A 14,627-nucleotide genomic window follows, 5' to 3' on the forward strand; every position below is an offset into this window, starting at 1 on the left:
AAAAGGTAAGAGTTCTGCAGCCTTGTTAGGTTCGCAGAAGCGGATGTTGTTTTCTGTTTCTACCACATCCATCGCATGTCGCTTGGTCTATCTGGCTGAAGCCCACTCCGGTGGGAACTCGTCTACTACTTTTCAGTCTGTCCGGGAATGGACTAGGACCTGTGAGTTCCTTATAGAATCCAAAGGGGACATTCTGGCGTTTACAGATGTTTCCCCTCACTGAGTTTCAAATAGTTCTGGCTATTTCCCCTCTGGAAGGGGAGGTAGTACGCGACGCCATATCAGAGTTGCGTCAGGTTCAGGGCATTGTTTCTGCTGTCCCTATTTAAAAAAATAAATAAAGAAAAAAGAAAAACAATGATTTCTCCTTACGAAGTTGAACTACAGGATGGAATCTCTCAGACCAGGGAGCTCCAGCACGTAAAGGTAGAAAGAGGTTTAAATGCGTTTTTCTCCGCATTCAGCTTACCTGGGTTGATATCCAGAATTGTCTTTGCCATTTCACCGGAGTGATGGCAGTAGGATGGTATTCTTTCAATAGTAAGAGCAATCGTTATTCTGTACTGGGACACTCTCCTGATTAAGGCAAGGTCAACACACAAGTGATGCAAATCGTTGTTTTCTCTCTGACTGTTCTTCAACACAAGGGAAGCCTGTTATTCCCAAATATGTTTATTAAATACCTCCAAAACATGGTACAGAAATAAGGGGGAGCAAAAACCGCATACATATCAGACATATCGACATTAAAGTAAGCAGATAAGAAAGGTAAAAGTATACAGCATATATGAGTAGGTGGAGGAAATTTTTCAATTTTCCAAAACAATCAACAAGAACAAATTGTAAACCACCAGAAGAGCGGCGGTCAGGCTATAATATATTGAGAATGGGACTGGATATGACTGACTAAAAACTGACACTCAATTCCAGCAGTTCAAATTAAGAAAAAGAAGAGGTAAAAAGGAACATCACAAAAAAAAAACGTTAGAACAAAAATAAGCAAAAACACCTACCAAGAGCCACAGGCCACCGATCCGTCCATAGAAGTGTCCATCCAATCCGCCAGGGAAGAAACAGCAGAAATAAGAAGAGAGGGAAAAGAAAAGAGGAAGTGTGTGTGGAGAGGGAAGTACGGATGAAGAAGAGGGAGAGGGGAAGATAGGAAGCTCAGTCAGTTAGAGAAACTTGGTTATCAAGTTGTCGGAGAGAGTACCAAAAGTTAGATTGGAAACATTTATGTATTGCTAGTTTAGTGTGGGGAGGGAGGGTACAAATGTATTTATCCCAGCACTTAAAGAGTGCAGGAGTCAGGGTTTCCTTGTGGATAGAGGCCTCCAGCCAGTCCATATTAAATAAGAAGAGTAACCTAGAAGTAGCCATAGGGAGAGTAGGAGAGGTAGGATGGATCCACTGTTGCAATATAGCTTTTTTCCCCACTGCTGAAAGTAACACTATCAATTTTTTATCAGTGCGTGGAATTCCAGGTTGATCTGACAGATGACCAAAGAGGGCCCAGGGAGCAGTGCATTGAAAGGGGATGCCTAGCGTTGAGGTGCCATAATGGTGTAAGGTATGCCAGAATTTTTGAATGGCAGGGCAGGCCCAGAGACAATGGAAAAGGTCAGCTTCTACCGTTGAGCATTTATTACATCCGGCCCTATCTGATATACCCATTAGAAAACCTTGTTTAGGCAAGCCTGTTATTCCCAACGACGCAGACGTCGGAGGTGGGTATCAGAGTAGATACGGAACGGTTGAAGTTCTGTGTGTTCCTGTGGAAAGAGGTCTGAGGATCCGGAGTCGGATCAGATTTGCAGTCACAATCCATCAATATGTTCCGTTGATGAAGAAGATGGGTGCGGCCTAAGAGGCCTTTTTCGGTGAGCTGGTCAAATGCCACTGTGGTGATAATGTCGATATTACCTTAAAACACAAAGCTATACCTTAAATCACACCTTTACCATGGAGCCACTGCGGCCGCTAGACTTCATACTCACGCTACGTACTTCGTACGCTATTTGCGTACAGAGTCCCGCACCGTGTACGTACTTTGCGTACAAACGCTGTGCTGGGGGTACAAAGTACACACAGCGCGTACACACTCAATTGATATACTTTAAACCTTATTCGTAATACAATGCAATGATATGATTACACTTTAAACCTTATGCAGCAAAGCACTGCAATGATGTTACACCTTAAACCTTATGTAGCGCTGACGGTACAAAGTACCCGCAGCGCGTACACACCTTATCAATACACTTTTAAACCTTATACAGTTAGGTAATGTAATACGCTTTAAACCTTAGCAGGGAAATGAGGACACAACACCATTTGTAGTTAACCGCTGGGTTCTAACGCCACAGTGGATTATTTGAAAGGGGATAACAATACAAATTATACACTACAAAGCTAACAAGATAAATCTACAACAGAATAATGGCTACAGTCAATGTACATACGTGAGAATGTTCGCTTGCGCAACCTGGACCAGTCCTCCGCTCATCAGGTAGATAGCGTTCAGAGTCTTCTGACCGGCCAGGCAACAACAGGCTTTTTATACACAACTTCCATAAACAATACAATGGTTACTGTAATCCCTTTGTTCATTGGACACAGAGTTGCATCTCTACATTACAGGAGAGGTCATAGGTTGATTTGAAAAGGTGGGCGATGTCTTTCCCAACTGCTCTTGTGGGTGGTCTCCTCTGGATTCCCGCCGCATACATAATATACAGTAAATACAGTTTATATCTATATTCTACTTCTGCACATAACTATACGCAGGAACATGCGATCTTCCTCTAACCAACACCGGAATGTTACCCTTAAAATACCCTACAGCTGGATACTAGACATCACCTTATAACCTTTATCTGTCCCTTCCTATCATGCAAAGGTGAATCCCTTAGTCCTGGAACCATTTAAACTGTTGATACTTGCTGATGTGGTGCAGGGGAGCTATGTGTACAAAGTGCACTTTTTGGGTTAAATATGTAATGTTCTTATAACCCTCTATGCACTACAAACTCCGCCGTAAATACCCATACCACGCGCAGGATCGCTGGAGCGATCATACGCAAATTGCGGATATGTGCACGCACGGCAGAACAAGTGCACGCGCAGCGGGCATGTGTGTGTGGTTAGTACATGATGTATGCATTACAATATTTTTCGACTTTGACAGTGGTTTTCACGGGGCCGGTTGGAAATATGGCCCGGGTCTCACCTGCACATGCGCCGGAATATAATCCTAATAGCCAGGATATCGCTCCTGTGGTGCCTGCTCTGTTCTCACCTCCTAGAGGGACGAAGGTTCGGAATCCAGGATGAGCTCCTGGTGTCCATGCATGCAGATTTCCGAAACTGGGGAGCAGTCCTTGCAAGGGAAGTATTTCCAGAGGAAAAGGTCAAGTTGGGAAGCTTGTCTTCAATAGGTTTTCTTGAATTAAGATCTATTTTCAATGAACATATGCTTCGTGATCTGCCCGTGTTAATTCTGTCTGACGATTTGACATCAGTGGTGTAAGTAAGCCGCTAGGGAAGGAGCAAAGTGGCAATGGCAGAAGCCGAAAAAGGTTTTCCACTGGGTGAAAAGACTGGTAAACGCTATATTAGCAGCCTTCGTTCCGGATGTGAACGACGGAGAAATAGATTCCTCTGCAGACGCGATCTCCATCCGGGAGAAATACAGTCGTCATCGAGAAGTTTTCACTGAAGTGACAAGTCTTTGAGGAGTGCCTCTAGGCGGCATGCTGGCGTCTCGCTTCAACGAGAGATCAGGGATATTGTACCGGGTCGAGGGACAATCAAGCTATAGCAGTGGACGTCCTCTGGACACCTTGGGTGTTTTCAGTCGGTTTGTGTCCCCTCCGTTTCACTCTTCGGAAGGTGATAAACGTAAGAAGAACAAAGGTTCAGGCGATCCTCATTGTTCCGGTCTAACCAAGGAGGGTTTGGTATCCAGTTCTTCAAGATTTACTCATAGAAGATCCATGGCCTCTTTCTCTACGTGAGGAACTGTTACACCAAGATCCCGGCGTGTATCAAGACTTACCGCGGCTGCGTTGGACGGCGTGGCGGTTGAACGCCATATCCTAGCCAGAAAGGCTATTCCCAGTGAAGTCATTTCCACACTTCTTCAGGCTAGAAAAGAAGTAACTGCGAAGCCTTACCACTGTGTTTGGAGACAATATGTGGCTTGGTGTGAATCTAAGAAGGCTACTACGGAAGACGTTCAGCTGGGTCGTTCTTCTCCATTCTTTGCAAGCAGGTGTGGGTGTAGGCCTACACTTAGGCTCCATTTAAGTGCGGTTTTGGCCTTATAAATTTTCTTTCAAGTAAGAATTGCCAACCTTTCCGGAAGGTCAGACCTTCGTGAAAGGAGTACTGCACATCCGACCTCCATTTGGGCCCCCGTTGGCACTGTGGGACCTTGACGTGGTGTTGCATTTTCTTGTGTCACACTGTTTGGATCCTTTGTGACAGGTTGTGTTAAAATTTCTCTTTTGGAAAGTGGTCATGCTATTGGCTTTGTCGTCCGCAAGGCGGGTGTCCGAAGTAGCGGCTTTGTCTCACAAGAGCACTGTTTGATCTTCCATGTGGATAGAGAGGAATTGAGAACTCGGTTAATAGTTCTGCCAAATGTGATTTTCTGGGTTTTGCAGAAATTACCCTATTTTGATGCCGGTGGTGACTTCGGCATTAGCTGATTCAAAGCCTCCCGAGGTAGGCAGGGTTTGGAATATTTAGGTCGCCAATTTGGCTCAGCTTGGGGAAACAGAGGCTCTGTTTGTCGGGTTTGCTCCCAGCATGATTGGAGCGCCTGCGTCTATGCAGTCTGTTACACGCTGGATCTATGATACGATCCGGCGTGCTTGTTCTAAGGCTGGATTGTCATTTCCGAAGTCGGTGGAGACCCATTCTACTAGGAAGATGGGCTCTTCTTGGGCGGTTGCCCTAGGAGTCTCTGCGGTTCAACTTTACCGAGCGGATACTTGGTCGGGTTCAAACACTTTCGCTATGCTCTACAAGTTTGATACCCTGGCTGATGGGGACCTTTTGTTTGCTCAATCGGTGCTGCAGAGTTGTCCGCACTCTCTCGCCCGGTCTGGAGCTTTGGTATAAACCCCATGGTACTTTTGGAGTCCCAAGCATCCTCTAGGACGTAGGAGAAAATAGGATTTCTCTATCGTCCTAGTGGATGCTGGGGTTCCTGAAAGGACCATGGGGAATAGCGGCTCCGCAGGAGACAGGGCACAAAAAGTAAAGCTTTAGGATCAGGTGGTGTGCACTGGCTCCTCCCCCTATGACCCTCCTCCAAGCCTCAGTTAGGTTTTTGTGCCCGGCCGAGAAGGGTGCAATCTAGGTGGCTCTCCTAAAGAGCTGCTTAGAAAAGTTTAGCTTAGGTTTTTTATTTTACAGTGAGTCCTGCTGGCAACAGGATCACTGCATCGAGGGACTTAGGGGAGAAGATGTGAACTCACCTGCGTGCAGGATGGATTGGCTTCTTTGGCTACTGGACATTAGCTCCAGAGGGACGATCACAGGTACAGCCTGGATGGTCACCGGAGCCTCGCCGCCGGCCCCCTTGCAGATGCTGAAAAGAGAAGAAGGTCCAGAATCGGCGGCAGAAGACTCCTCAGTCTTCTTAAGGTAGCGCACAGCACTGCAGCTGTGCGCCATTGCTCTCAGCACACTTCACACGGCAGTCACTGAGGGTGCAGGGCGCTGGGGGGGGCGCCCTGGGCAGCAATGAAAATCCTTTTTTTGGCAAAAAATACCTCACATATAGCCTCCGGGGCTATATGGAGATATTTAACCCCTGCCAGAATCCATTTTTAAGCGGGAGACGAGCCCGCCGAAAAGGGGGCGGGGCCTATCTCCTCAGCACACAGCGCCATTTCCTCACACAGTTCCGCTGGTCAGGAAGGCTCCCAGGCTCTCCCCTGCACTGCACTACAGAAACAGGGTTAAATCAAGAGAGGGGGGGCAAAATTTGGCGAAATTGTGATTTTATAAAAGCAGCTATAAGGGAGCACTTATTATAAGGCTATCCCTGTAAAATATAGCGCTTTGGTGTGTGCTGGCAAACTCTCCCTCTGTCTCCCCAAGGGGCTAGTGGGGTCCTGTCCTCTATCAGAGCATTCCCTGTGTGTGTGTGCTATATGTCGGTACGTGTGTGTCGACATGTATGAGGACGATGTTGGTGAGGAGGCGGAGCAAATTGCCTGTAATGGTGATGTCACTCTCTAGGGAGTCGACACCGGAATGGATGGCTTATTTATGGAATTACGTGATAATGTCAACACGCTGCAAGGTCGGTTGGCGACATGAGACGGCTGGCAAACAAATTAGTACCTGTCCAGGCGTCTCAAACACCGTCAGGGGCGTTAAAACGTCCTTTTACCTCAGTCGGTCGACAGACACAGACACGGACACTGATTTCAGTGTCGACGGTGAAGAAACAAACGTATTTCCCTTTAGGGCCACACGTTACTTGTTAAGGGCAATGAAGGAGGTGTTACATATTTCTGATACTACAAGTACCACAAAAGAGGGTATTATGTGGGATGTGAAAAAACTACCTGTAGTTTTTCCTGAATCAGATAAATTAAATGAAGTGTGTGATGATGCGTGGGTTCCCCCCGATAGAAAATTATTGGCGGTATACCCTTTCCCGCCAGAAGTTAGGGCGCGGTGGGAAACACCCCTTAGGGTGGATAAGGCGCTCACACGCTTATCAAAACAAGTGGCGGTACCGTCTATAGATAGGGCCGTCCTCAAGGAGCCAGCTGACAGGAGGCTGGAAAATATCATAAAAAGTATATACACACATACTGGTGTTATACTGCGACCAGCGATCGCCTCAGCCTGGATGTGCAGAGCTGGGGTGGCTTGGTCGGATTCCCTGACTAAAAATATTGATACCCTTGACAGGGACAGTATTTTATTGACTATAGAGCATTTAAAGGATGCATTTCTATATATACGAGATGCACAGAGGGATATTTGCACTCTGGCATCAAGAGTAAGTGCGATGTCCATATCTGCCAGAAGATGTTTATGGACACGACAGTGGTCAGGTGATGCAGATTCCAAACGGCACAAAGGTGTATTGCCGTATAAAGGAAGAGGAGTTATTTGGGGTCGGTCCATCGGACCTGGTGGCCACGGCAACTGCTGGAAAATCCACCGTTTTTACCCTAAGTCACATCTCTGCAGAAAAAGACACCGTCTTTTCAGCCTCAGTCCTTTCGTCCCTATAAGAGTCATATCTGCCCAGGGATAGAGGAAAGGGAAGAAGACTGCAGCAGGCAGCCCATTCCCAGGAACAGAAGCCTTCCACCGCTTCTGCCAAGCTCTCAGCATGACGCTGGGACCGTACAGGACCCCTGGATCCTACAAGTAGTATCCCAGGGGTACAGATTGGAATGTCGAGACGTTTCCCCCTCGCAGGCTCCTGAAGTCTGCTTTACCAAGGTCTCCCTCCGACAAGGAGGCAGTATGGGAAACAATTCACAAGCTGTATTCCCAGCAGGTGATAATCAAATTACCCCTCCTACAACAAGGAAAGGGGTATTATTCCACACTATATTGTGGTACTGAAGCCAGAAGGCTAGGTGAGACCTATTCTAAATCTAAAAAATTTGAACACTTACAAAGGTTCAAATCAAGATGGAGTCACTCAGAGCAGTGATAACGAACCAGGAAGAAGGGGACTATATAGTGTCCCGGGACATCAGGGATGCTTACCTCCATGTCCCAAATTTGCCCTTCTCACTAAGGGTACTTCAGGTTCGTGGTACAGAACTGTCACTATCAGTTTCAGACGCTGCCGTTTGGATTGTCCACGGCACCCCGGGTCTTTACCAAGGTAATGGCCGAAATGATGATTCTTCTTCGAAGAAAAGGCGTCTTAATTATCCCTTACTTGGACGATCTCCTGATAAGGGCAAAGTCCAGGGAACAGTTGGAGGTCGGAGTAGCACTATCTCGGATACTGCTACAACAGCACGGGTGGATTCTAAATATTCCAAAATCGCAGCTGATCCCGACGACACGTCTGCTGTGCCTAGGGATGATTCTGGACACAGTCCAGAAAAAGGTGTTTCTCCCGGAAGAGAAAGCCAGGGAGTTATCCGAGCTAGTCAGGAACCTCCTAAAACCAGGAAAAGTGTCAGTGCATCATTGCACAAGGGTCCTGGTAAAAATGGTGGCTTCCTACGAAGGAATTCCATTCGGCAGATTTCACGCAAGAACTTTTCAGTGGGATCTGCTGGACAAATGGTCCGGATCGCATCTTCAGATGCATCAGCGGATAACCCTATATCCAAGGACAAGGGTGTCTCTCCTGTGGTGGTTACAGAGTGCTCATCTTCTAGAGGGCCGCAGATTCGGCATTCAGGTTTGGATGCTGGTGACCACGGAGGCCAGCCCGAGAGGCTGGGGAGCAGTCACACAAGGAAAAAATTTCCAGGGAGTGTGATCAAGTCTGGAGACTTTTCTCCACATAAATATACTGGAGCTAAGGGTAATTTTATAATGCTCTAAGCTTAGCAAGACCTCTGCTTCAAGGTCAGCCGGTATTGATCCAGTGGGAAAAACATCACGGCAGTCGCCCACGTAAACAGACAGGGCGGCACAAGAAGCAGGAGGGCAATGGCAAAAACTGCAAGGACTTTTCGCTGGGCGGAAAATCATGTGATAGCACTGTCAGCAGTGTTTCATTCCGGGAATGGAAACTGGGAAGCAGACTTCCTCAGCAGGCACGACCTCCACCCGGGAGAGTGGAAACTTCATCGGGAAGTTTTTCCACATGATTGTGAACCGTTGGGAAATACCAAAGGTGGACATGATGGCGTCCCGTCTGAACAAAAAACGGGACAGGTATTGCGCCAGGTCAAGAGACCCTCAGGCAATAGCTGTGGACGTTCTGGTAACACCGTGGGTGTACCAGTCGGTGTATGTGTTCCCTCCTCTGCTTCTCATACCTAAGGTACTGAGAATTATAAGACGTAGAGGAGTAAGAACTATACTCATGGCTCCGGATTGGCCAAGAAGGACTTGGTACCCGGAACTTCAAGAGATGCTCACAGAGGACTTATGGCCTCTGCCGCTAAGAAGGGACTTGCTTCAGCAAGTACCATGTCTGTTCCAAGACTTACCGCAGCTGCGTTTGACGGCATGGCGGTGGAACGCCGGATCCTAAGGGAAAAAGGCATTCCGGAAGAGGTCATTCCTACCCTGGTCAAAGCCAGGAAGGAGGTGACCGCACAACATTATCACCACATGTGGCGAAAATATGTTGCGTGGTGTGAGGCCAGGAAGGCCCCACGAAGAAATTTCAACTCGGTCGATTCCTGCATTTCCTGCAAACAGGAGTGTCTATGGGCCTCAAATTGGGGTCCATTAAGGTTCAAATTTCGGCCCTGTCGATTTTCTTCCAGAAAGAATTGGCTTCAGTTCCTGAAGTCCAGAAGTTTGTCAAGGGAGTATTGCATATACAACCCCCTTTTGTGCCTCCAGTGGCACTGTGGGATCTCAACGTAGTTCTGGGATTCCTCAAATCACATTGGTTTAAAACCAGTCAAATCTGTGGATTTGAAGCATCTCACATGAAAAGTGACCATGCTCTTGGCCCTGGCCTGGGCCAGGCGAGTGTCAAATTGGTGGTTTTTTTCTCAAAAAAGACCATATCTGTTTGTCCATTCGGACAGGGCAGAGCTGCGGACTCGTCCCCAGTTCTCTCCCTAAGGTGGTGTCAGTGTTTCACCTGAACCAGCTTATTGTGGTGCCTTGCGCCTACTAGGGACTTGGAGGACTCCAAGTTGCTAGATGTTGTCAGGGCCCTGAAAATATAGGTTCCAGAAGTGCTGGAGTCAGGAAAACTGACTTGCTGTTATCCTGTATGCACCCATCAAACTGGGTGCTCATGCTTCTAAGCAGACTATTGCTAGTTGGATGTGTAATACAATTCAGCTTGCACATTCTGTGGCAGGCCTGCCACAGCCAAAATATGTAAATGCCCATTCCACAAGGAAGGTGGGCTCATCTTGGGCGCCTGCCCGAGGGGTCTCGGCTTTACAACTTTGCCGAGCGGCTACTTAGTCAGGGGCAAACACGTTTGTAAAATCCTACAAATTTGATACCCTGGCTAAGGAGGACCTGGAGTTCTCTCATTCGGTGCTGCAGAGTCATCCGCACTCTCCCGCCCGTTTGGGAGCTTTGGTATAATCCCCATGGTCCTTTCAGGAACCCCAGCATCCACTAGGACGATAGAGAAAATAAGAATTTACTTACCGATAATTCTATTTCTCGGAGTCCGTAGTGGATGCTGGGCGCCCATCCCAAGTGCGGATTATCTGCAATACTTGTACATAGCTACAAAAATCGGGTTATTATTGTTGTGAGCCATCTTTTCAGAGGCTCCGCTGTTATCATACTGTTAACTGGGTTCAGATCACAGGTTGTACAGTGTGATTGGTGTGGCTGGTATGAGTCTTACCCGGGATTCAAAATCCTTCCTTATTGTGTACGCTCGTCCGGGCACAGTATCCTAACTGAGGCTTGGAGGAGGGTCATAGGGGGAGGAGCCAGTGCACACCACCTGATCCTAAAGCTTTACTTTTTGTGCCCTGTCTCCTGCGGAGCCGCTATTCCCCATGGTCCTTTCAGGAACCCCAGCATCCACTACGGACTCCGAGAAATAGAATTATCGGTAAGTAAATTCTTATTTTTAATACCTACCGGTAAATCCTTTTCTCTTAGTCCATAGAGGATGCTGGGCGCCCGTCCCAGTGCGTACTGTGTCTGCAGTTATTGGTTATGGTTACACTCTTGTGGTGTTTCTTTTCTGTCAGGCTGTTGCTGACGTTGTTCATGCCATGGCATGCAGTATCTTATTATTGGTTGTGTTGACACACAGGTTGTGTTACATATTTATCAGCATGTGGCTGTGTATTTTTCATGCCGTTGGCTGGTGTTCTATTGAATGCCACGTTCTGCGGTATGTTCGTGGTGTGAGCTGGTATGACACTCACCGTGTTTAAACAATAAATTCTTTCCTCGAAATGTCCGTCTCCCTGGGCACAATTTTCTAACTGAGGTCTGGAGGAGGGGCATAGAGGGTGGAGCCAGTTCACACCCATTCAAAGTCTTATAGTGTGCCCATGTCTCCTGCGGATCCCGTCTATACCCCATGGTCCTTACAGAGTCCCCAGCATCCTCTACGGACTAAGAGAAAAGGATTTACCGGTAGGTATTAAAATTCTATTTTTTTTCCTTTAAAGTTACTGTTGCCAATATCTGAGAATAGATGGTTTCAGTTTATTACTTGTAGTTTAAAATTAATAATACAATGTTAGATTATTATTATTATTTATGGGATTCTTTATGGTATTCATGAAAAGTTGCTTTAATTTCTTGTAATTAAAAATATTACCAATTCACCCAGCAAAGGCTTAATAAGCAAATGTGTTTATTGCAAGAGAGCACTGTGTGACATTTTATGTGCAACAATAACCTCTAAAGGCCCATACACACCTGACGATAAAATGAGCGACGTCGTTCATTTCAGCCCTCATCAACGACGTCGCTCATTATATCGTCAAGTGTGTATGCATCCGACGACCACCGATGCGCGGGACGTTAACGACCCTCGCTTATCTGTGGAGCATGTATGCTCAATTTCCACTATGGTCGTTACCGACCAGAGACGTCGTTGAATGTGTATGGTGTGAACGACCAAGCCACTCCTCGGACACACCCAGCGCCATTACACTGGACTCGCCAGCCCTGTTCCCAGCCCATTATTTTAATAAACTGTTCAGCTTGGATGCTTCAACGATAAATGGTCTTTGGTCGTTGGTAGTGTGTATGCTCATGTCGTTTGCTCAGCTGTTCAAGGTAAGTTCAAGGGAAGTCGTTAACGACGTGTGCATCGTCAAGTGTGTATGGGCCTTAATACGTACAGTAGATTGTAATAAAAATGTTGGTGTCTACATCGCTTAAAAAATAAATAAAAATATATAATATTTGGGGAAGTTTTAGAAATGTACTGTAATTCTTTCCCCTTTGTTTTTTTTTAATCCTTGTCCCCATTGCGATCATCAGTATGCTGTCTTTCTGCCGGCAAGTTTGGTACCTTGCTAAGTGGTTCATGGGACACAACTGGAAAAGTGTGGTTAAATGAGAAGTGTATGATGACTTTACAGGTGAGATTCCTGACTAGAAGTACTATGTTTCTAGAATATTTTTTCTTTGCCGCAGTAAACCTGAAAATAAAATTATTAAACTTTCTTGTGTTGGATATGTGTTCCAGGGCCAAACATACTAAAAGTACATGATTGCACAATGGGGGTCATTCCGAGTTGATCGTAGCTGTGCTAAATTTAGCACAGCTACGATCAGGCACTCAGACATGCGGGGGGACGCCCAGCACAGGGCTAGTCCGCCCCACATGTCAGTGCCGGCCCCCCCAGAAATGCAAAAGTATTGCACTGCGGCGATGCTTTTGCATTTGAGGAGTAACTCCTGGCCAGCGCAGCTCCTGCGGCTGGCCGGGAGAACCTCTTTGCTGCCCGGGTCGCAGCCGCTGCGCCCCCCCCCCCCCCCCAACGGTCCGGCCACGCCTGCGTTGGCCGGACCGCGCCCCCTAAACGGCGGCTTAATGCCGCCGTCCAGCCCCCTCCCGCCCAGCGACCGCCTCTGCCTGTCAATCAAGAGAGGCAATCGCTAGGGAACAACGGCCTTCCGCCCGTCCAGCATGCGCAGATCCGTCCCGATCGCTGCGATAAACTGCAGCGAGCGATCGGGTCGGAATGACCCCCAAAATCTGTACACAGATGGTAAATATCTGCTCAAGTGTCGTGTTTAAGTTATACAGTTGTGTCCTTATACACCAGTGCTGCAGATGTGCCAAGCAGCCCATCAGCATGCCAGATCCTGTGCGATTCTGCTTGTGCCAAGCAGATTTTCGCCCAAAACTGTGTCTTAGGGGTACATTCAATAAGAGTCTGATCGCATTTGTCGGAATGGATCCAACCAGCACTATTCAATGAGCGGCCAAATCTGACTGTCTGATTTGAGCCAAATCCGACTGTTGGATTTGGCCGTTCCCGGTGTCCCATCCTGCTGCTGCTGTCAGCAGCTCCCCATGTGTGAGATCACAGGGAGCTGCTGGAGGGAGCCGCACTCAGCCGTGTAGCTGTCTGCCTGCTGGAGAGCGCTGCCGGGAGACTAGCGGCGTGCCGGCCGGGGAGCGCGACCGGAAGATAGGAGCCTGGACGAGGGGACGCCCGTCAGAGAGGAGAGTGTCTTCCGCCGACCGCGGCTCCAGCTGCCCTCGGCGGTAAACACTCTCTCTCCCTCCCTCAACCCGCTCCCCATCCAATTTCCTCAATCCGACTTTTTTTAAAAGTCGGATTGAGATTGTCGGAAACGGGGCCAAAACCTGTCTGATTTGGCCTCGTTTCTGACAGAAGCACGTGGATCGGCGGCTATTCGCTGATTCACGTGTTTTCCAACAAATCGGGAATTCCTGACTTGCTGGAAAAAAACAGCCCCTATTGAATAGGTCGGAACCCCTTTCGACCTAAGTCAGTCGGAAACTGCCATCTTTCCAACAATACGGATGTTTCCGAGTCTTTTTGAATATAACCCTATATCGTAAACGGACGTGATAAGCTACTTCATAAGACTGCACAAATTAATTTGAAATGCTGCACTTGTATATTTGTCTGCAACTGAGTCTGAATCTGTTTTAGTTGTGTTTCATATATAGACACACAGATGTACATGTTTCTCTAACGTCCTAGGGGATGCTGGGATGGTCTTAGTACCATGGGGTATAGATGGGGTCCATTGGAGCCATGGCACTTTAAAAATACTTCAGTGTGCTGGCTCCTCCCCTCTAAGCCCCTCCTGCAGACTCAGTTAAGAAAAATGTGCCCAAGGAGCCGAGTGCATTCTCTGGAGCGCCAGAGAGTTTTTCTTCAAACTTTGTTAGTTTATTATTTTCAGGCAGCACTTGTCGACACTAGTCTGCCTGCGTTGTGGGACTTAGGGTGGGGGGTAGGCCCAACCTCTTGTAGGGTTAATGGTTCGGATCCCCGCTGACAGGACATAGCTCCCGAGGTGGTGTTTCGCATACCCCCAGAGTGTGCGCGCACTCCAGCAGCATGCCGCCACCCCTAACAGAGCTGAAGATGCTGGAGTGGTGAGTGCTAAATGATAATGTCGATATTATCTAAAAACATAAAGCTATACCTTTCAACACACTTTTACCATGGAGCCGCTGCGGCCGCTAAACTTAATATGCACTCTACGTACCTCTTACGCTATTTGCGTAATGAGTCCCGTACCATGTACGGACTCTGCGTACAAACGCCGCGCTGGGGGTACAAAGTACACGCAGCGCGTACACACCCAATTCAATACACTTTTAAACCTTATTGTCACAACCGAGGGCTGGTGCCGACCAGGGGGAAGCCTCAGTTGTAGGGGCTGAGGTATATGTGTACCTGGGAGGCAGTACAGGGTTCTTGGACATGCAGGGAACCTTTAGAACAAATGCCCGAAGGCGTCACCACGACAACAAGGAAAAGTTCAAAGGTTTTATTAAACAC

General features: G+C 47.6%; 1 protein-coding gene across 4 annotated transcripts in view; it reads left to right on the forward strand.

Annotated features, from left to right (window-relative positions):
* Positions 1 to 14,627, forward strand: part of PLAA (phospholipase A2 activating protein) — a 155,542-nt gene that overhangs the window by 24,470 nt on the left and 116,445 nt on the right. For all 4 annotated transcript variants that reach the window (XM_063914106.1, XM_063914104.1, XM_063914105.1 and 1 more), the window contains exon 3: positions 12,115 to 12,215. In XM_063914106.1, the coding sequence (XP_063770176.1) occupies positions 12,115 to 12,215 (101 nt within the window). The remainder of the gene's footprint in view (positions 1 to 12,114; positions 12,216 to 14,627) is intronic.

Source organism: Pseudophryne corroboree, chromosome 1, assembly GCF_028390025.1.
Source record: "Pseudophryne corroboree isolate aPseCor3 chromosome 1, aPseCor3.hap2, whole genome shotgun sequence".
Lineage (NCBI taxonomy): Eukaryota > Metazoa > Chordata > Amphibia > Anura > Myobatrachidae > Pseudophryne > Pseudophryne corroboree.